This window comes from Scyliorhinus canicula, chromosome 21 (assembly GCF_902713615.1).
Source record: "Scyliorhinus canicula chromosome 21, sScyCan1.1, whole genome shotgun sequence".
In the NCBI taxonomy this organism is placed as follows: domain Eukaryota; kingdom Metazoa; phylum Chordata; class Chondrichthyes; order Carcharhiniformes; family Scyliorhinidae; genus Scyliorhinus; species Scyliorhinus canicula.
The window spans coordinates 53,488,386-53,512,294 of record NC_052166.1 but is presented as its reverse complement, the minus strand read 5'-3'; the positions used below and the strand labels follow the sequence as shown (position 1 = coordinate 53,512,294).

Genomic DNA, 23,909 nt, shown 5'->3' with positions numbered 1-23,909 from the left:
ATCTATCATGTCATTAACCACCTTATTCAAGGATTGAGGATGAAGTCTATCTGGACTTGATGACTTGTCAAGCCATCAAGTTCCATCAGTTTGCTCAGTTCCTCAGTGATTATAATCTTACCAAGTTCCTTTCACCTCCTGATTTAAAATTTTTACTTAAATGTTTTTTGTATCCTCTTTAGTGAAGTCAGAAGTAAATATTTGTTCATTTCATCTGCCATTTCCTTGTTATCTACTATTATCCCCATTCTGACTCTTGAGAAGACCAACACTCACTTTACTTTTTTTCTTTTTTAGATACCTGCAGAAACTCTTGTGATCCATTTTTACATTTCAAGCTATCTTTCTCTCATAATCTAATTTTCTTTCTCCCGATTAACCTTTTAATCATTGTCATAACCCCCACAAGATCCACAGGGACGACACGAGGAGGCTGAGGGGTGGAGGCCCAACAAAGGGCTTGTTAATTCTCTGAGATAGAAGTATGTCCAGAAAGGAGCCGCCATCTCGGGATGGTCCTGGCTGGGACTTGGACTGTTGCTTAGTTGCTGTATATCCTAGCTGTGAGTAGGAAATTAACTATTTTTGACTCACTTTTTCAGGAATCCTCATGACTACAATAGTATTCTCTGGTGTTCTTTCTACTTTCTATTCTGACCAATCATCGGACCTGCCAGTAATCTTTATAGGTTATATGCTTTTTCCTTCAGATAGATGCTTTCTATAACTTCTATAGTTAACCACAGATGGTCGGTTATTCCAATAGAAATTTTCTTTACAGTAGGAATATCCTTACTCTAGTATTTTGAAATACCCCCTTAAATGTTTGCCACTGCTTCTCTATTAACCTATCCCCTCGCCTGATATCCCTGTTCACTTCAGTTAGCATAGCTTTCATGTACAAATAGTTACCCTTAATTGCGTTTGAAGTATAGCCTTAGACCCATTCTTCTCACTTTCAAATGGATGTAAAATTCAGTCATATCGTGATTGTTGCTACTTAGGGGTGCCTTTGCTCTGAGATCATTAATTAATCTTGTCACATTACACAATACCAAGTCTAATATAACCTGCTTTCTAGTTGGTTCCAGAACGCACTACTCTGAGAAACTATCTTGAAAGCTTTCTACGACGTCCTCATCCAGGTTACTATTGCCAATCTGAAATCTTTCAGTTTATTCAGTTGAACACGGCTGCAGGAATGGTGTAGGAGGGAGGGCTTCAGGTATTTGGATAATTGGAGCGCATTCTGGGGAAGGTGGGACCTGTACAAGCAGGACGGGTTGCATCTGAACCAGAGGGGCACCAATATCCTGGGAGGGAGGTTTTCTAGTAGTCTTCGGGAGGGTTTAAACTAATTTGGCAGGGGAATGGGAACCGGATTTGTAGTCCAGCAACTAAGGAAGCCGATATTCAGGACGCCAACGCGTGTAGTGACGCAGTGGGGAAGGTAACACTGACAAAGGAGAGTACTTGCAGGCAAGGAGATGGGTTGAAGTGTGTATACTTCAACGCAAGAAGCATCAGGAATAAGGTGGGTGAACTTGAGGTATGGATCGGTACTTGGGACTACGATGTGGTGGCCATCACGGAAACTTGGATAGAAGAGGGGCAGAAATGGTTGTTGGAGGTCCCTGGTTATAGATGTTTCAAAAAGATTAGGGAGGATGGTAAAAGAGGTGGGGGGTGGCATTGTTAATTAGAGATAGTATAACAGCTGCAGAAAGGCAGTTCGAGGAGGATCTGCCTACTGAGGTAGTTATGGGTTGAAGTCAGAAATAGGAAAGGCACAGTCACCTTGTTGGGAGTTCTCTATAGGCCCCCCAATAGCAGCAGAGATGTGGAGGAACAGATTGGGAAACAGATTTTGGAAAGGTGCAGAAGTCACAGGGTAGTAGTCATGGGTGACTTCAACTTCCCAAATATTGAGTGGAAACTCTTTAGATCAAATAGTTTGGGGTGGTGTTTGTGCACTGTGTTCAGGAAGCTTTTCTAACACAGTATGTAGATTGTCCGACCAGAAGGGAGGCCATATTGGATTTGGTACTTGGTAATGAACTAGGGCAAGTGATAGATTTGTTAATGGGGGAGCATTTTGGAGGTAGTAAACCACAATTCTGTGACTTTCACTTTAGTAATGGAGAGGGATAGGTGCGTGCAACAGGGCAAGGTTTACAATTGGGGGAAGGGTTAATACAATGCTGTCAGACAAGAATTGAAGTGCATAAGTTGGGAACATAGGCTGTCAGGGAAGGACACAAGTGAAATGTGGAACTTGTTCAAGAAACAGGTACTGCGTGTCTTTGATATGTATGGTCCTGTCAGGCAGGGAAGAGATGGTCGGGTGAGGGAACCATGGTTGACAAGAGAGGTTGAATGTCTTGTTAAGAGGAAGAAGGAGACTTATGTAAGGCTGAGGAAACAAGGTTCAGACAGGGCGCTGGAGGGATACAAGATAGCCAGGAGGGAACTAAAGAAAGGGATTAGGAGAGCTAAGAGAGGGCATGAAAAATCTTTGGCGGGTAGGATCAAGGAAAACCCCAAGGCCTTTTACACATATGTGAGAAATATGAGAATGACTAGAGCGAGGGTGGGTCCGATCAAGGACAGTAGCGGGAGATTGTGTATCGAGTCTGAAGAGATAGGAGCGGTCTTGAACGAGTACTTTTCTTCAGTATTTACAAACGAGAGGGGCCATATTGTTGGAGAGGACAGTGTGAAACAGACTGATAAGCTCGAGGAGATACTTATTAGGAAGGAAGATGTGTTGGGCGTTTTGAAAAACGTGAGGATAGACAAGTCTCCCGGGCCTGAAGGGATATATCCAAGGATTCTATGGGAAGCAAGAAATGAAATTGCAGAGCCGTTGGCAATGATCTTTTCATCCTCACTGTCAACAGGGGTGGTACCAGGGGATTGCCCCTGTTCAAAAAAGGGAATAGGGATAACCCTGGGAATTACAGGCCAGTTAGTCTTACTTCGGTGGTAGGCAAAGTAATGGAAAAGGTACTGAGGGATAGGATTTCTGAGCATCTGGAAAGACACTGCTTGATTAGGGATAGTCAGCACGGATTTGTGAGGGGTAGGTCTTGCCTTACAAGTCTTATTGACTTCTTTGAGGAGGTGACCAAGCATGTGGATGAAGGTAAAGCAGTGGATGTAGTGTACATGGATTTTAGTAAGGCATTTGATAAGGTTCCCCATGGTAGGCTTATGCAGAAAGTAAGGAGGCATGGGATAGTGGGAACTTTGGCCAGTTGGATAACGAACTGGCTAACCAATAGAAGTCAGAGAGTGGTGGTGGATGGCAAATATTCAGCCTGGAGCCCAGTTACCAGTGGCGTACTGCAGGGATCAGTTCTGGGTCCTCTGCTGTTTGTGATTTTCATTAATGACTTGGATGAGGGAGTTGAAGGGTGGGTCAGTAAATTTGCAGATAATACGAAGATTGGTGGAGTTGTGGATAGTGAGGAGGGTTGTTGTCGGCTGCAAAGTGACATAGATAGGATGCAGAGCTGGGCTGAGAAGTGGCAGATGGAGTTTAACCCTGACAAGTGTGAGGTTGTCCATTTTGGAAGGACAAATATGAATGCGGAATCTAGGGTTAATGGGAGGGTTCTTGGCACTGTAGAGGAGCAGAGAGATCTTGGGGCCTATGTTCATAGATCTTTGAAAATTGCCACTCAAGTGGATAGAGCTGTGAAGAAGGCCTATGGTGTGCTAGCGTTCATTAGCAGAGGGATTGAATTTAAGAGGCGTGAGGTGATGATGCAGCTGTACAAAACCTTGGTCAGGCCACATTTGGAGTACTGTGTGCAGTTCTAGTCACCTCATTTTAGGAAGGATGTGGAAGCTTTGGAAAAGGTGCAAAGGAGATTTACCAGGATGTTGCCTGGAATGGAGAGTAGGTCTTACGAGGAAAGGTTGAGGGTGCTAGGCCTTTTCTCATTAGAACGGAGAAGGATGAGGGGCGATTTGATAGAGGTTTATAAGATGATCAGGGGAATAGATAGAGTAGACAGTCAGAGGCTTTTTCCCCGGGTGGAACAAACCATTACAAGGGGACATAAATTTAAGGTAAATGGTGGAAGATATAGGGGGGATGTCAGAGGTAGGTTCTTTACCCAGAGAGTAGTGGGGGCATGGAATGCACTGCCTGTGGAAGTAGTTGAGTCGGAAACGTTAGGGACCTTCAAGCGGCTATTGGATAGGTGCATGGATTATGGTAGAATAATGGAGTGTAGATTAATTTGTTCTTAAGGGTAGCACGGTAGCATTGTAGATAGCACAATTGCTTCACAGCTCTAGGGTCCCAGGTTCGATTCCGGCTTGGGTCACTGTCTGTGCGGAGTCTGCACGTCCTCCCCGTGTGTGCGTGGGTTTCCTCCGGGTGCTCCGGTTTCCTCCCACAGTCCAAAGATGTGCAGGTTCGGTGGATTGGCCATTATAAATTGCCTTTAGTGTCCAAAATTGCCCTTAGTGCCGTTAGTGTTGGGTGGGGTTACTGGGTTATGGGGGTAGGGTGGAGTTGTTGACCTTAGGTAGGGTGCTCTTTCCAAGAGCCGGTGCAGACTCGATGGGCTGAATGGCCTCCTTCTGCACTGTAAATTCTATGATTCCTCACTATCCTGTCCCCGGCTATCTCAACATAACTTTTTGTTCCCCCCACTTGAATGGTTGGAGCCAACAATGACTTAAAGCTCAGTTTCTGAGTGAGAACGCACAAATGTCAGCTACAAACTGAATCTATTACTGAGGTTGGAGTAATGTTGGCTTTGGATTGAATAAATTTCTGTCTGCTCTGTAGATTATCTCCATGCCTGTGTGTATCTAGACTCCCATTCAATGCACCTATTTTTTTCACTCCAACTATTCCATGTGGCAGCAAGTTCTATATTCTCACCACATTGAGTAAAGTGATTTCTTGGGTTTATTAGCATTTATCTTGTATTTTAATTTTGTAATTTGGAAAGGGTGGACATTAATTTCCAACTAGATCAAAATTTGTCCTCAAACATGGCGGCACGGTGGTTAGAACTGCTGCCTCACGGCGTTGAGGACCCAGGTTCAACCCCAGCCCTGGGTCACTTCCGTGTGGAGTTTGCACATTCTCCCTGTGTCTACGTGGGTCTCACCCCCTCAACCCAAAAAGATGTGCTGGGTTGGTGAATTGGCCATACTAAACTGCCCCTTAATTGGAAAAAAAGAATTGGGTACTCTAAATTTATTCTAAAAAATTGTCCTCAACCCAACTCATTCCAACCCATACTCTAAAAACAGATTCACTGATCAATAATATTAAAAAGAAAATAATTCGGATATTGGTAAAATGAAACAAAAACTGAAAATGCTGAAAATTCTTCGGTAGCATCTATGTAGAATGCTTGGTCCACTGGGTCTCACACCTTTTGTTCCCACGTTGTGAAATTGAGAGAGAACTGGGTGCTACTTATATGTATATGCCTTCTGTTGTGATGTAACACAGTTAACATCCCACCAGTAAAGAGAGCAGAATCTGTATCAGGGTGTTGTTGGAGTCCACTGATTTATTTCATTCATACTGGCATTGCTGCCCACTGCTCTTAAAATTATGCACAGCTTCAGGTCTCTTATATGGAAATGGTTCGGGAGACAGCCCAAGCGAGCAAACTGGCTGTTGTACATTTCAGAGAAAGGGCACTTGATCTGACTCGGGCGGTAACGTAGGGCATATGGCATCTATGGGGTAAGCCGTGACTCAATAGTAGCACTCTCAACTGAGTCAGATGGCTGTGTGTTCTAGTCCCAATCCAGAAACTTGAATACAAAAGTATAGACTGATACCACAGTGCTACACTCTTGGAAGTCCATTTTGTATTGGAAATGTTGAACTAAAGGGGCTGGATTCTCTGTTTCTGATGCTAAGTGCCAGCGCCAACGGAGAATCCTTGGTGCTCCACAACAGGAAAATTGGCGCGAATCCCTCACCAAATCCAGTGAGAGGCTAGCACCGGCACCACGTGGAACAGCCGTGGATTGTGCAGAGAACGGCCAGAGAATCGCTGGATCCCGGGCCGCGCATGGGCAGAGCCGCGCATATCTACGCCTCCACCGGTCGCACCAGGAAACATGGCGCTGGCCGTGCAGGACTGCGTACCCGCCCAACCCTGGCCACCTCCCACCACTCCCAGAAGCCCCCCAGGCAGCGGCACGGATGTCGGCCGAATGTGGCGGCACCAGACACTGTCCGCAGCTGGCATGTCAGGTTCTCGACTGTTGAGACATCACGTGACCCAGGCCATCGGGTTATCGGCCCATTGGGGATGGAGCAGCACATGTGGGCCGGCTGATGATGTGCCAACGGTGCTGCAGCTGCGCGTGGCGAGTGTCCCGATGATGGCAATTTGGAGGGGGTGGAGCATCGCGAACCGCCGCCAAACCGGTGCCTGTCCCGATTCCGGTGTTGGAAGCCATTCTCCGCCCAATCGCTGTTAACGATTTCTGCGTCAGACTATGGAGAATCCCGCCCCAGATTTATCTGCCTTCTTGAGTAGACATAAGATACCATGGCCCTTTTTTTGAAGAAGAGCAGGGATGTCTTCCTGGTATCCTGGCTAATATTTATGCCACAACCAAACCTATTTGCTTTTTATGGGATCTTGCCGTGTGCAAATCAACTCTGTGTTCCTGATGGACTGATTCTGTGCAATGGTAAAAGCTCACTTTTGACCTAGTGTTAGGCAGCGTGGCTGACGAAACACGATTTCTGATACTTTGAGAAAACAATTCGGCCAACTGGATAGTACAAAACGTATTAAACTTAGAAGATACTTAGAGGTGATTTAATGAAGAAAGCACATGCCAGAGTAAAGGAGCATAGGTCAAGAACAGGCTTAGAGAGAGAGAGATAGATAGATGGTTCAAACAAACTTGCTGGGCACCTCTCTTTTAAGGAGTTGCTTCTCTTTGGGTTAACCCTTGCTTTGTCTCTAATTGGCTCTTTGCCCAGAGGACCATGTCCTTGGTCTGCCCAGCTAGATAGCCGTCAATTAGCTGATAAGGTCATCAGTATAGATTGATGGAATTTGCTGCAGTATGACCTCATTGTATTCAAGTATTATGTGTGTGCATCTTTCAAGGTATTGGAACTTGATCTCTTCAATGGTTTTGTCTGAGGAGATTGAAACATGACGAATCTCTTTCTAGCAAGGCTTCCCCTTTCTGGCTGTTTCTATGACTACGAATTGCATTCTAGTATCGGGTGCATTCCTTTGTAAGATCAAATCAGACTGAATACACACGCTTCTCAGTTTGAAGACTACGTTTTCCCAGTTCAGAAACTTACTGAGACTTTGTTTTTGCAGTTAATATCCTTTACTAAGGTAACTGCAGCTTTCTTGATTAAAACACGATTCTTGTAGGCTTTCAACAAATCCCTCGAGTATCAAAAAATAGTTCTATCAATTTCCGACATGACAGTAGTAACTTCATTTCAAAAGAACATAATTAGCTGTGAGGCATTTTGGAACATACTGAGGCTATGAAAGGTTCTAGATAAATGCAAATCTTTCTTTTATGGACACTAATTTCAGATTGTACAGTAGTGAGAGATGACCTTAACACAAAATAGCAATATATAGAATCAGTTTATGTGGACATACGCAATACAAAAGGTAAGAAGACATGTGTGAGAGTAGTTTATAAGCTCCTTAACAGTAGTTACACTGCAGGACAGAATATACATGGAGTCCTGTTAGGGTGGAGATCAACCTCTCCTCCTTGTGCCCTGTAGTGGCGGGGGGTACCTGCTGGAATTCTTGACACTTGAAAAGGTCAAATTTGAGGGGGTTCTATAATTCATGGGTGTTATTCATTATGCACTTTCGAGAATTGGATTACATCGAACATTGTGGGGGGTGCTGGGAGGGTTGGAGGAGAGGGACTGGATGTGTTAATGGTGACTATGGGTGATTCCTGATTCCTTTTTGTCATTTGTTTATGTTAACATGCAGGCTAATGTCTGGGGTTTGGTGGGAGGATGGGATTCTTGTTATTGATATGGGGATTAACATTACATTCATTACTGATAATTGTTTATTGTTGGGTGTAAATTTGGGAGAAAATGTGAAAAAGAATAAAAAATATGTTAAAAAATATATATACATTGAGAAATAAATGGGGCCTATAAGAAAGGTACTTAATCATAGATGATTGCCATTGAATCAGATTGGCAAACGTAGCCTGGAAAATGGGTTTGTGTATTTGGGACAATTCTTCAGAGTAGTATATTGTACAACCAAAAAGGGAACAGGCTATTGTAGACCTGGAAGAATAGAAAAGCAGTGTATTTTATAAATAGAGATGGCAGAACTCTGGCACAGAGAGTGGGCAGCACGATAGCACAGTGGTTAGCTCTGTTGCTTCACAATGCCAGGGTCCTAGGTCCGATTCCCGCTTGGTTCATGTCTGTGTACAGTCTGCACGATCTCCCTGTGTCTGCGTGGGTTTCTACTGGGTGCTCCTGTTTCCTCCCGCAAGTCCCAAAAGATGTGCTGTTAGGAGAATTGAACATTCTGAATTCTGCCTCTGTGTACCCGAACAGGCGCTGGAGTGTGGCGATTAGGGGCTTTTCACAGTAACCTCATTGCAGTGTTAATGTAAGCCTACTTGCGACAATAATGAAGATTATTATGTTAATCTATGATTAAGTACCTTTCTTATAGGCTCCATTTATTTCTCAATGTATATATATTTTTTTATATTTTATTCTTTTTCACATTTTCTCCCCAATTTACAGCCAACAATAAACAATTATCAGTAATGAATGTAATGTTAATCCCCATATCAATAACAAGAATCCCATCCTCTCACCAAACCCCAGACATTAGCCTGCATGTTAACATAAACAAATGACAAAAAGGAATCCGGAATCACCCATAGTCACCATTAACACATCCAGTCCCTCTCCTCCAACCCTCCCAGCACCCCCCACAATGTTCGATGTAATCCAATTCTCGAAAGTGTATAATGAATACGTCCATGAATTGTAGAACCCCCTTCATTATTACAGAGGGATCTGGGTGTCCTGCTACATGAATCAGAAAAAGTCTGTACGGCGGGACAGCAAGTGATTAGGATGGCAAATAGAATGTTGGCATTTATTGTAAGGACCCTGTAGTTGTACATGGCCTTTGTGAGACCACATCCAGAGTAATCTGTACAGCTTTGGTGGTCTTATTTTAAAAATGATATAATTGCAATACAAGCCATTTGGAGAAGGTTCTAACAATATTCGTGGATTGAAGGCTTATCCTATGAGGAAAGCTTGAATGGGTTGGGCTCATACCCATTAGAGTTTAGAATGAGTGATCTTATTGAAGCATGTGGGACCCTGAGAGGATTTGATTTGTACTGGGAGAATGTTTCCTCTTGGAACTAGGGGACAGGTTTAAAGGCAGGTCGTCTCCGTTTTAAGATGGAGATGAGGAGAATTGTTTTTCTCTCAGGGCTTGTTCGTCTCTTCCCCAGACAGCAGTGGCGGTTCATTCGTTGAATTTATTCAAGAATGAATAAGACAGATTTTTGATAGGTAAGGGAGTCAAAAGGTATGGGAGGCGGACAGAAAGCTTGAGTTGATGATCTTATTGAAAGATAGAGCAGGCTCAACGGACCCAATGGCCTACTCCTGCTCCTAAAGTCCCATGCTCCAATTAAAATCTAAATGCATGAAATATCAATTTGTTTTGATCTCAAATACATTCATTAGAAAAGACTGAAGTGGTTACTGTTGGACCTTTTGATGTTAAATAATTTACTGATTGTATTTGAACGCAAAATGATGTGAAGGACTGGATTCTCCGTTTGGAGGACTGTTCTCCCATTGGAGCTGAATCACTTCTATTGCTGTTGGGAGTGGCGCCCAGAAGCAATTCAGTGTCCCTTGCCTTGCAAATTTATGCATGGCAGGGATCGCAAGGAACAAGGAATTCCATCACAAGTCACACTATTGGGCCTGCTGCTCAAAGTGGCAACACCCCCCCATACTGCAAATACTACCCCCGCCCTCCCAACAGGTAGGGACATCTTCTCTTCCCCCCTCACCACAGGAATATCCCCCCCCCCCCCCATAACAGGGAACACCCCCCCCCCCCCCCCTCCCCATAGCAGGCAACCTCCCACAGCAGAGAATTACCCTCCAAAGTTGAGAACCCCTGCCTTAAAGCCGAAGAGCAGTCCAGGCCAGAAACGGTGAAAACAAATCCCTCTTCATAGAATTTGCAGTGCAGAAGGATGCCATTCGGCCCATCGAGTCTGCACTGGCTCTTGGAATGAGCACCCTACCCAAGCCCATACCTCCACCCTATCCCCATAACCCAGTAACCCCACCTAACACTAAGGGCAATTTGGACCCTGAGGGCAATTTAGCCTGGCCAATTCACCTAACCTGCACATCTTTGGACTGTGGGAGGAAACCGGAGCACCCGGAGGAAACCCACGCACACACGGGGAGAACGTGCAGACTCCACACAGACAGTGACCCAAGCCGGGATTCGAACTGTGGACCCTGGAGCTGTGAAGCATTTATGCTAACCACTATGCTACCGTGCTGCCCTTTTTCACACACTACACCTGCTGTCTCAGACAGATGTCTGTAAATCAGCAGCTGTAATTTAATAGAAAACCAAAACCTCATCACAAGGCTTTAAACCCCCTCAGATCCTTTGATCTACAAGGCTTCTATTCACTTCAATGAGAAATAGCTTTCAGCAGCCTGTAATTGACAGCTTCCAGACAGCAAGATGTCTGGTTTGATTATTTTCAATTCTCTTCATGCTTGAATAGATTTCAAGTAGCCTGCTGTGAAACTAACTGTAATGTTTACTATCATATAGCTATGATTGATAGGTCATGACCACATCAAAAGCAGTTAAGTGCTTTCTGCTGAATGCACTTAGCTTCTAGATGTTTATAAAAATTGCAGTTGTTTCACAGTTATGAGGGGGTTCCTTGTCATGCTTGTTCCCTTATATGGGAGGGCTTCCCTGTTATGGCCGGGGGCGGGTTCCATATTATGGAGGGTTTCTCTGTTATGGGGGGAGTTCCCTGTTATGGGAGGTTTCCCTGTTATGGGTGAGTTTCCTGTTATGGGGGGTCCCTGTTATGGGGGGTCTGTCAGGGATCTCTGATCGGGGGGGTGGGGGGGATTTGCAGTGTGCTGGGGAGGAGGGCCCTCTGATGGAGTTTGAGGGCACCTGCCTTAAATACTTACCCCCTTAGCCCACTGGTGGCCCATCACGTCAGGGCCACCTGGTAAATACTTGTACCAATCCATGCTCATGTGAATCCTAGCTCAGAGGGCCGAAGAATCATGGAGGTGTGGAGAATCTGGTGCCCAGCCTATTTATTGATTACAAGTGGGATATTTTGACCTATTTGCATCCATCCGTTGGCGCGGGATGCAAACCTCGAAGCCACCATCAGTGGGGGACTGGAGCATTGGAAAGGGAGCCGATCCCATTTTTCCCTCGACGCTGGATTCTCCGCTGCATTGGGAAGTCCACTACCAGTGCTGAGTGGTGGAAAATCCAGCCCTAGATTTTCTTGTGGGGGTAGCTATGGTACTGCCAGTAGTAACCAAAAACGCCATACCTTGGGAGGAAGAATAGGAAACGTAGGTTAGAATTAAATGGAAATTCATCCAATCACAAATGCCACAACCAGCTGCTGTTCTTCCAGCTTCTAAAAAATTACGTTTACATATCTTACAAATATTTTAATGACATTACTTTTCATAATTTCCTTGTGCAAATGCCTCTTGAGCAGCTATCTTTTTATATTTGATAACATACAACATCTGGTGTTCATTTGAGTATGAATGTAAGTAGAAAATGCAGCCCAGGATTTGAAGAAGTTGGTAAAACCTTTCGTAAATTCAATTTATGTTGTTTATTAAGCCATTTTTTTAAGTTTGCAGTTTCTGGTGTAGCATGGGAATTGTCTAAGACATGAATGTTATCTGGGATCACTGTGCAACCTTGAGTAAATATATTACTGACGTAAATAATAGATAACTGTTTCTGAGAACAGTTGCTTAAGTATCTTTAGTATTTATTCAGTCCTATTTTTCATAATTACAATTTACATGTAGACATAGACATAGAATTTACAGTGCAGAAGGAGGCCATTCAGCTCATCGGGGCTGCACCGGCCCTTGAAAAGAGCACCGCACTTAAACCCACACCTCTGCCCCATACCTGTAACCCAGCAATCCTATCCAACCCCTTTGGACACGAAGGGCAATTTAGCATAGCCAATCCACCATATCTGCACGACTTTGGATTGTGGGAGGAAACCAGAGCTCCCGGAGAAAACCCACGCAGACACGAGGAGAAGGTGCAGACTCTGCACAGACAGTCCCAAGCAGAGAATGGAACCTGGAGCTGTGAAGCGACAGTGCTAACTACTGTGCTACCGTGCCACCCACAGTACTTAGATTTCCCACTCAAGTTAGACTGATTTCACCCTGCTTTCTGCCACCTCTCTTGCAATTACACCAACATGATGAAGATGTTTGCCCAAAAAAGGGTAGGTGGTTTGTAATCTTGCGCAATCGATGGAAGTGCTTTATCCAGCATATATGCTGTAGTTTGTACCATCTCAGTTTTTATCCAGTGCTGTTATGGGTGGCAAAAAGCCATTTTGATGGAATCGCTTTTGCAGTCAATTGCAGAATGATTGATTGCGTGCAGTTTGTCACCTTTTTAAAAAATAGCTGTCCATTTATCAAAAAGTATAATCGGTAGTACAGAGAACCTCCTGCAAGCATACTGTTGCAGGCCTCACATGGTTATTTTTCTGCACCACCCCATCATGGAGGACTTCACTGAAGAAGCTGCCGAAAATTCTGAAAAATGTTTCTGGCACAAGCCCAGCATCAAAATCGTATTCTTGTGATGAGCAGATTCCTGACCTGTAAGATCCACAGAAAACATCAGAGCATTGTTCTAGGATCTGTGTGACATGAATCTGGACATCTCAATCCAGAACCTTGGTACAAAGTGCAAAGTTAACCCTAATTCTGCACTAATTGACAGTGACATTCAGATTATTCGGCCACAGGATGGCTGAAGTGGAGAATGGAAAAAGTCGCGCTGCTGCAATAAATTGTGTTCTAGAGAGGTTGAGGCTGACCAACATTGTTGGGCAGAATAGACGGAGCCTTTCTCACTCTGGACGCAATGTACCCAAATGGGGACAGAATTCCGTAGCGTGAGATTAGCTGGGCGTTTCCCGGCGCTCGGAGTGCTGAGAAACACCCCGCTATCTAAACCCATCCGGGTAGATTGAGAGCCTCAGCAGGGAACTCCTCGACGATGCCGTACTTAGCCCTCTTGTCTGCACGGAGAAGCTCCGCTTGTTGGAACCTCTCAGTGCAGCGAGAGATCAGGACGCCATTTAAAAATGTTGAACCTTGACGCGACCCCTGAACATCCACCCCACTATAAGGTGGTTCCTTGGCAGCCCCTGGCCCAATCACCACCATGTGGAAAATGCCAGCTTGTCACCTTGGCAGTGCCAGCCTGGTATCATAGAATTTACAGTGCAGAAGGAGGCCATTAAGCCCATCGAGTCTGCACCGGGAGCATCCTACTTAAGCTCCACCACCCTATCCCCTTTATTCCGGTAACCCAGTAACCCCACCTAACCATTTTGGACACTAAGGGGAATTTAGAATGGCCAATCCTCCTAACCTGTGCATCTTTGGACTGTGGGAGGAAACCGGAGCACCCGGATGAAACCCACGCACACACGAGGAGAATGTGCAGACTCCACACAGAGTGACCCAAGCTGGGAATTGAACCTGGAACTTTGGAGCTGTGAGGCACCTGTGCTAACCACTATGCTACCGTAGTGCCCCTGTCAGCTGGCAGTGCTGCCTGGGCACTTGCTCACAGGTGGCACTGCCAGGGTGCCATGTAGTACCAGCCATGTCAGAGCACCACCCTGTCCAGAGGGCATGCTCCTGGGGACCGCCAATCCCCAGGGAGCTCCCCACGAGTACAGTTCTGTCTCGTCGTGGTTGTGGAGACCAGCACTGAAGGGCGCTCGCCCGAGGTCTCCAAGGCAAAGGGGGTTAAATCCAACACTTTGGGATCGCATATTAGAGTGAGGCCAGCTGTCTTTCTCTTAATATGCAAATTTACCAGAAAGTGATCCCACCCACAATGGACAGGAATCACATTGTGGCGTCTTGTGAGATCGCGTTAGATCTCACATGGCATGGAGAGCAGGGTAGTTCTCAGAAATGAGATCGCCTGGTAACTACCGGTTGCGTTGCGCTGTCCCGTGCTGTTTTTCGGGCGCAATGTAACCGGTAGATCCTGCCCTCTGTGTTCAGTTGACAATTTTTGATGCTGACCGTGCAGCCTTGAAGTGGGAATGGTTCCCATTGCACATCACGACAATTCCTCACCTTGGTCATATGACCTATTTTTAAAAGGTTACAACTGTGTGAATACTACTTCAAAATATTTTGTACACGATGGGTAGATTTATGCACCAACTGAGCAATCCCTTTAAAAATAATATAGATCTTGTCAGAAATATTGGAAGCACTGAAATGGTGTAGAAAATGCTAATGCAATTATGAACATATGCTGTTGATTGTGTTCTAATTACAGCACTGTGGGCTGTTTCAATTTAAAAATGATTTTCAAGTAATGTTGTTTGCAGGTGACTGTAATAAACTGATAGCCACAGGAAAACAATTTTGAGCTTCAAAGGAATTTCTTAGCCTGGAGGCAGCAGCCTTCAGTGTCTATCCGATTTGTGTAGCACACAGGGGAGGGGGAAAGGACTCTGAGGAAATATAACATTTTGGCCTTTTACCTTTTTCAAATTCCTTGCTGTTTATAAGATGTCATTTCTGCAGTGGTTAATCCTCTTTCAAAGTTACATTATTTTACTGACTTGAGGCAAAATTTAAACCTCTCAAACATTCCCAAACTGAGATTTTGTGAGAAGTGTAGATTCCTGTCTTTGAGAACTGACATTTCCTGAAAAGCCCGTTTCCATGGGCAACTGGTGAGCTATTGAACCAAATGTACCTTCCTGTCTTGAATCAAGTTTCCATGTATATAAAGAATAGTGTTTTCCAGTCACTTGTGGACATTGAAATGCTTTATTTTCGGTCATAAACTGTAGTTGCCCGGGGGGGGGGGGGGGGGGGGGTGTGATGAAGGTAAATTGTACATATGAAACATCTCATTCTGTAAATATTATGTGTTTTTATATATCTAATTGTTAAAATTGGAAAATTCGAATAAAAATATATATATTTTAAAAATGTAATTGTTCACACCTTAATAGTTTGCAGTTTTATTTTGCTTGGATAAAAACATAAAGAGAACCTTTAAGCAGCTATGGTTGTTAACAGTACTGAATATGTTGCAAATATGAAATATAAAAATGAGCATATACCTAAATTTATTCATATGTATTTTCATAAATACTTATTTCCCCCCCCCTTTCCTTGTTAACATACATTCATTTTCACTCCTTTGATATAAGAAAACTTATTTTCTTATCCAGTGATGAGAGTTTGTGTAACCCACTGAGATTAAAATAACATCATATAACTAAGCGTGTAAATGAAAATAGGTAGCTGAAGTAAGAGACTTTTGTTTTCTCATAAGACTGTGGAGTTTACCTGACTCACCTCCAGTATTCCCCACAGGCAAAGTAAATGGCATAAACTAGTATCGCACACTGAACTTCCTGATTTGCTTATAAAACTTCATTACTCAAGTCTGAATTTCAGTGCTGAGGGCTAGAGTATATTCTAAAGTTCAGCGTTAATTCTAGTATGAAATTGGATTCATCTGTTGTCCAGCTGTGAACTTGCCTACTTGACCCGAACTTATCTAATGTTAACTTGATTGGCTCATTTCCGTGCTGCCTTTAACTTCTATGGGCCCCATGTATTTTTTGAAAACCTGGAATAGATTCCTACAGAGCAACTGCTTGTAAAATGCCGTGTTAATGTTTCAATTTATTACTTGGTAAACTGTGCTAAAATTTGATTTTTTAAATGTGTAATAGTTTATTTATAATGAAAGTTAGCAATAGGATATGAATGCCTGATGTATTTTATTCTTTTGTAACAGTATGAACTGTCACAATGTGAATGGAAGAACTCCAGTTCAGGATTTTATAAAGCTCAACTTTTGTTCTCTGGTCCATAGAATGCTACAGCATTCAGTTTCCAAATGCAACAGGCTTATCTTCCCATAGTGCAGAACTATGACTAGCAACAAGCTTGGGCAAGCTTGCACTTAAAAAAAAAGTTGTGTTATGGAATATTGCTATGTGCATTCACCCTTACTAAGGACTTTCAGCACTGAGGTGTTTGATTTGTTCAGATTGAAGAAATTACTGACAAAATGTCAGTTAACAACAGAAAATCCTCGGGACGTCCATCCTATTACTATAGACTGTTGGGCAGGTCACGTCTTCAGAGACAACGCAGTCGTTCCAGGAGTCGCAACAGGCCAGGCAACAGGGGTAATATAGATACTGTTAACACGACTGTAGTGCAACAAAATCCTAATGTGTTCAATGCTTTGGCTCCATGTTTAAAACCTTTTTTGCTGTTGTGAATGTAAAATTTCAGCAATAACTTTGTGTGCCTCCAGTGATTTCCTTCCCATTTGGCATAATTATCTGTTTTAATTGTTTTATGTGGAAAAAGCAACTTTAAAAAAAAAGTATTTTCAGTCTAATTTCCAATTCACAATAAGGCTATACTTTACTGCAATTTTACCAAAGTATAAGTTGAAATTTCTTTAATGGTTAAAACACATAGTTATTCCAAAATAAGAAACTGATATGAATTCAAATCAATGAAATCTATATTTAACAAAGTTAAGAAGAGAAATACCACAAGCCTCAGATCTGGATGACTACTTTTCAGTAGTCAACAGCGTCAGCAGCTGCTTTCTCTGTTGCTGTTTTCTGCTTCGTTATACTACAGAATTGAAAATTGTCCAAAGATAAAATTAACTATTGCTTAATGGAAACAATAAGAAAAGTAGAACCTGTCTTATGCAAATATAAAACCTGCAAAGGCTATACAATTGTGACTAAAACCAAAACATTTAGGATATTGTACAATGGATGTTTGTTGAGTATTTGTTTCTGCAAGTCTGTAGTTTTGTTTTATTACAAGTTATACCTTAAACTTGAGCTGCAGTCCCTGGCAAAGCAGCCCTAAGTATTATTAATCACTTTCATGGTGAAACCCAGGTATATTGTCTGATCAAAGATGTATTTGACAGGCTTGTGAGGATTTACTATAAATGGACTAACAGTGACTTGACCAAAGCATGGGTTGCTGCTAAAGACATAACACCTGTCATTTTCTGTATATGTGTGCTGATTTACTGAAAGCTTGTGGCAGCACACTAAAAGTCAGGTCACTAAATCTGTTCTTGCATGAAGGAACTGCTGCTATGGTTAAATCGCAATATTGTTCACAGAGGCATTTGTGAAATAAAATGAAGTGCATTACTCTGAATTGATTTGTAATGCAAGCTCGTGGATCTGAAAGATGAGCATTCTTAAAATATCCCAACAAAATTCACATTGAATCCTTAGAAATGATCTAATGTTTATAGAGTAAGATTTCCTAACTTCTTTGTGAACTTTAAATTTTGCAGAAATATTTTGGATAAAATGGTACACTTGCAGGCCAGCATTTTCCTAATTTAGTTTGGTACTGCATCTTTAAAACAGTGGATTTCAAAATGTTCTGCTTAAGCAACAGGGTGCAAATATTGACGCACTTCCAGGTCTCCACGTCTTAACTTGTCAAAGAACGTGTCAGCTATGCAAAGTAAATTGCACATCATGCACAGATATTTTCAATAAAAATTAGGTTTGCAGGAATGACATTATATCTCCAAATAAATCAACAAATTACAAAGAAATTAGAATACAAAATTGTGCTCGAGGTATGCAATATGCCTGCTACGTAGATGGAGCGATATCTGCTTGATTCAGTGTTAAATTGAGTCTCATAAAGCTCGGTCTTCGGACCCTCACTGGTCTCCTATGGACCCAAAATGACAGGTAGTCAGTGCGCTTACAGATGTCATCTGCCATTTTGGATTTGGATAAACAAGAGATGTCCAGATCCGAAGCAGGTGTTAGACCATTTTCATATGCGAGTAAGGGGCCTTAATACCTGACCAGGTCCTTGCTTCAACATTGGTTTGCCCTGAGGCAACTAGTTGAAGGGAAGTCAATTTTAAACATTGTCTGCGGTTTTTAAAAATAAAGTTACCAAATTCTCTGTCCAGAACAATGAAGCTGCTGGACTCAAGATTCCCAACCCCCAAGGCCTCCTCTCCCTTCTAGCACCAGCCCACGGTCTCCCTTCCTGACTTTAGATTGTGAGCTCCCTCCTCACTAAGCACCCCATTTACAACCCCTGAATGCCCAGATTGGCAAATGTGACAAATGTGAGGTTAGCCATTTTGGTGGAATAACAGCAAAAGGGATTATTATTTAAATGATAAAATATTAAACATGCCACTGTGCAGAGAGACCTGGGTGTGCTAGTGCATGAGTCGCAAAAAGTTGGTTTACAGTTGCAACAGGTGATTTAGAAGGCGAATGGAATTTTGTCCTTCATTGCTAGAGGGATGGAGTTTAAGACTAAGGAGGTTATGCTGCAATTGTATAAGGTGTTAGTGAGGCCACACCTGGAGCATTGTGTTCAGTTTTGGCCTCCTTACCTGAGAAAGGACGTACTGACACTGGAGGGTGCATAGAGGAGATTCACTAGGTTAATCCCAGAGTTGAACGGGTTGGATTACGAGGAGAGGTTGAGTAGACTGGGACTGTACTCGTTGGAATTTAGAAGGATGCGGGGGGATCTTATAGAAACGTATAAAATTATGAAGGGAATAGATAGGATAGATGCGGGCAGGTTTTTTCCACTGGCGGGTGAAAGCAGAACGAGAAGGCATAGCCTCAAAATAAGGGGAAGTAGATTTCGGACTGAGTTTAGGAGGAACTTCTTCACCCAAAGGGTTGTGAATCTATGGAATTCCTTGCCCAGTGAAGCAGTTGAGGCTCCTTCATTAAATGTTTTTAAGATAAAGATAGATAGTTTTTTAAAGAATAAAGGGATAAGGGTTATGGTGTTCGGGCCGGAAAGTGGAGCTGAGTCCAAAAAAGATCAGCCATGATCTCATTGAATGGCGGAGCAGGCTTGAGGGGCCAGATGGCCTACTCCTGCTCCTAGTTCTTATGTTCTTATGCACCCAGGCCCAATCTCTTCCTCCATGAGGATCCAATTGCCCCCCTCAACCTCCAGTCACTTACAAATGGACAGGAACTGCAGCTTTTAGCTGCATGTCCTGCTCATGCAACATCCTCTTTAATCTAAGTCACAATATCAACACCTCTTCGGACCACTCCATTACACTACTGTAATTCCTGTAAGTTATTTTTCTCTAATAGTTTTGTGATGTTCACTTGCACTGACAGAAAAGCATGTTTAAACATAAATATATCTGAAAGATGCTGAAGTGTTTCTGCTTGTCAGGAAGGGAAATTTCGCAAGGGATGGTGTTTCGTGTTTATCTAGATGTGAAAAATTGAAGTGCCTCAGGAACACGGGTAGTAAGTTGGCAACCAGAGGTTTCTGCCCCTTTAGTTTACCTGTGAGTAAGCAGTGAATTTAATCAAGTCACATTCTCAATCTTAATTTGTAGGTAGTGAGGAAAATGTATGAGATTGTCAGCTTGATTTCTATGACATGCATTGCATTAAATAATCAGACTGGTGGTGGTCGTAACTTTATTATCATCTGAAACTAGGACAATCTCCTGTGGAAAATACAAGTGGAATATCAAGAACTGTAAAAATAAATCTCTTAATTTGAATCAGAGAAAAATGACTGAGTGAATACTTTAAAACCCACTAACTGTCAAGCCAGCCTAGCAGTATAGTGTAGTCCAACCTGCTTCAAATCATTATCCATTGTTGAATCCATGGAACATTTACCACCAAGGCAGTATCAGTAAATTACAGAATAGATTAGCTGTCTGAGGAAAGTCTGTTTTTCATGGTTTCAGACTTGAACATTCATCTTCTAAATTAATTTTTGATGTGTTCCTTTTGATGGTCTTATTTAAATTCAAACATCTAACTTGATTTTCATTTTTCTGCATTTTTAAAGAGTACAGTGGTTTTGACTGATAATGACCCATCAGCTGCTATTGGAGCCAGAGTCTATTATAAGACTCATTATTTTTTCATGTGACACATTATTGTCCCGCCATTTAGTAAGTCCAGTAGGATTTAGATAAAACAATGTGCACGCCAGCATATAATACAGATTTATTCACATTAAATATTTACAATGACTATACATTGTATAAATGGACCCATCTATATCTGGTATTTATAATATGTAATGAAATTAATGCAGTGAAATAGCATAGTGCCAATCGCTAGAGTCAAGCCAGTTAGATTAGTGAACGTGTGCTCAGCATACTTCTTATATAGTTTATTATTTTAAAATTGGAGATAGAATATATTCGGCACACCAGTAGTGTGACAAGTTATAGCAGTATTTATGGTCAGTTATTTAAGCCATTCATTTCAATGCAAAAATATCCAGAGCTTGCTGCCTTTTCTGTTTATTCTGTTGCTGCATGGTAAGTAAGTCTTAGGTTCCTCTGAGAAAGGAATTTTCATAACCCATTTGCCGCTACTGACCATTAACTCTCATTATGCAGTTTATCATTATTGATTCAGATCTGTATGAATGCATGCTGTGGCTGGTGAAGTTATGGGTGCATATTTGTTTCTCTCCATGATGCAGCATGTTTAGTGCAACACAATTTACTGCCTGCGGGCTCAGCTATCTTAACCTCTCATCTTTTCTCGGCAACATTGAACCAGATTCTGACCTCAGACCTTGAGTAATCTTTATTTGTGCAAGGGAGAAATGCCTGAGTATAGTTGTATCTTGCATGTCTTCTTTGTCTCTGCTGTGGAATAATAGGCTTGACAAAATTGGCCTGTTGCTAATTATTTTGGTGTATTCTCATTAATTGTTTTGAAAAAGTATAATAATATGATGATATTCAGCAGATCTAATCATAATTGACCCTATCTGTTTGACTGTAATACATTAATTAGTGACAATGATGAGAACCTATACATTAGACTTTCCATTACTTCACAATGCCCTCAGATCCAAAAGGTGAGCAAAATAATCAATGCCATTGAAATTTGAAATGCAACCATGTAAGTATATTGCTATTAGTACTGTGTATTTGATTATAATGGCAGCCAGAAGGATAAAGAAGCAACATCTTTGTTCATGTTGCAGATCCATAATTGAGATTAGCCAAAGAGTTAAAGTTAGTCTTGAGCTGTGCAGAGCCACATAGCTATCAGAAGAAGGCAGACATTAATTTGGAAATTGTACAAAGTTGTTTCTGTCACTGAAATTTTAAGCAAGGTTGTGAATACGATGGTTGATATTTTCTGACTAAACTTGTCCATTTGGGGTTTCCTCTGAGGTGTGTTGCAAAGGCACTGCAATATTGAACAATGCATGAAAATTTCAGTAAACTCCCCCTTTCAGTCAAACCCGACAGTAACAACCTAACAACTATATGTGACTTACTCAAAAATAAAACTTTACTAAGGGAAGGAATTTTGATAGGTGCAGTATTATAGTTCTAAATGTTGCTGTTGATTTATACATTTTGTAAAAAGAAATGATGTTATAGGACAACATTCGTTCCGCTCTTTGTATAGGTCTACACTGAAACATATTCAATGTAACAATTGTAACATTCATCAAAAATAGATGAGTAATAGCATCCTGTTGTGCGACGAAGGTTTGGGTGATGAACTTTAATTTCCTGCTGATGCTTCCCATGTGTTATATCAAGAAATGGTAAAGCCAAGAAAAACAAATGATGTTCTTTCAGTGTAGTGGTAGCATGTAACTATGATCATTACTGCCAAATATCACTTCTGACTGTTTATAAAGAAAAATGTATCCAGTACCTGAAGTAACTTTATAATTCTTTACGTACACGTAGATGAAGAAGCTGCATATGGGTCACCAATAGTATCTCATCTGTCAATTGTTTCTAGTACATTTGTTTTTTTTTAAAATAAAACTCACTTTCAGGTTTCATTGCAGAGTTGTGATCAGGCATACATTGTACATTCTATAACATTTCAGCAGTTAACCTGAAAAACTATGCTGCAAGTGGTCAGTCCCATGCAAAGTCAATTGTTGGATACACTGGCGGTATCCAGTGGGTCGTCTAATGATAAAGAATCCCATACAACTACAGGGCAATCAGCAAAATGTACCTGAACCAAACTGTCTACTCAAATGTTACTTATATTTTATTTGATTTCTTTTGAAATATTTATCGAACTTTTAAATAATATTCCAGCAGCTTAATCTCTAATAGCGACTTCCAGTGGAGGACAAGATGTGAGTGGTCGCACATTTGGTGGTTCCTGCGCACTATTGAATTGTTTGGTCCTTTTCACCTGATTATAGGCAGTTTGCAAAGTGCATGAACAGTGAGAGATAGGAGGCCACCACACCAGTCCTCCCAGCCCCCGCTGAAGCCTCCCCTGTCAGCAGAACCCCCTCCCCCCCAAGACATAGTCTGCAGTTGCCACGTGAGGTCACAGAAAGATGAGAGGACACACGCCCCACGTCGTCGGGGACTCGGCCCATCGGGGGCGGAACATTGGGGGAGGGCTTCAGGTGATGTCCTGAGGCCGTCTCGATGGCGATGAGAGAGTGTACCTGGGAAGGAAACGCAGTGCGTACCTACTAGGACTTGGGTGCAGAGTTGGCCAAGCGACAGGCGGGGTTCAACACTGTCAGCAACCCTCTACAAGAAAGGAATGAAGTTTGGGGTGTTATATCCTGCTTGTCTATGCACCAGATACGCCGGAGGAGGTGAGTACATTTATGAGAGACCATGGACTGGGGAATTGTGAGGACAGTGAACTCTGGAGATGCCAGTACAGAAGATTTGGGTGTGTATGCCAGGCGGTTAGTTGTATTTATTTACATTTATGAGAGACCATGGATTGGGGTAAGTGTGATCAACTTTACTTGGGGAATTGTAGGTGAGGAGTCGTAGTGGGAAGGGTGGTCGGCGGTTGCCTCGAGTGGGGGTCACTATGATAGCAGGTAGGTAGGCTAGTTAACTGGAATGGTGTGGGGGGTCGAAGCGTTGGGGCGGTGGGGGCGGTGGGCGGTGGGGTGGTTGGTTTCCTCTCTTAGTTTGTTTATGGGGGGTCGGGGGGGGGATGCTGACATGGGTGGAGTTCGTGTGGCGGATGACAGTGGACATCTTGGGGAGGCCTCGCTGGGGCGGGATTGTCCCGCAATTGACAGGGCGGCCCACACCAGCGCCAAGAGCGGCACGAACCACTCCGGCATCGGGCCGCCCGGAAGTTGTGGAATCTTGCACACTTCCGGGGGCTAGGCCAGCGCTGGAGGGGTTGGCGCCGGGCCAACTGGCACGAGTTAGCGCATGTGCAGGACTGCCGGCGTGTTCTGGTGCTTACGCAGAATCGCTGGCGTGTTTCCTGCGCATCCGCAGGGGGTTTCTTCTCCGTGCCGGCCATGGGGAGCCTTACAGAGGCCGGCGCAGAGGGAAAGAGTACCCCACGGCACAGGCCCACCCACAGATCAGTGGGCCCTGATTGTGGGCCAGGCTACCGTGGGGGCTCCCCCCTCGGAGCTGGATATCCCGCGACCGAGGACCCCGCTAGACAGCTGACAAGCCAGATCCCGCCGGGATGGACCATATCCATTTCACACCGGCGGGACTGGCTGGCCGCTTGGCCCATCGGGGCCC

The 23,909-nt window shown here is 43.1% G+C and overlaps 1 protein-coding gene and 1 long non-coding RNA gene across 8 annotated transcripts in view; one reads left to right on the top strand and one right to left on the bottom strand.

The window, feature by feature from the left end:
* Positions 1-23,909, top strand: part of LOC119955411 (disabled homolog 2-interacting protein-like) — a 1,014,916-nt gene that overhangs the window by 476,010 nt on the left and 514,997 nt on the right. Inside the window, exon 1 of one of the 7 annotated variants that reach the window (XM_038781506.1) lies at positions 16,269-16,542. The exons of the other annotated variants lie outside the window; for them this stretch is intronic. Within the exon in view, the coding sequence (XP_038637434.1) occupies positions 16,422-16,542 (121 nt within the window). The 5' untranslated portion in view covers positions 16,269-16,421. Of the gene's footprint in view, positions 1-16,268; positions 16,543-23,909 lie in introns of those variants that run through there. 7 annotated transcript variants of the gene reach the window in all.
* The window catches only part of LOC119955413, a 28,716-nt gene continuing 16,170 nt past the window's right edge, over positions 11,364-23,909 (bottom strand). Inside the window, exon 2 of the long non-coding RNA XR_005458461.1 lies at positions 11,364-11,628. This is a non-coding gene — a long non-coding RNA (uncharacterized LOC119955413). The remainder of the gene's footprint in view (positions 11,629-23,909) is intronic.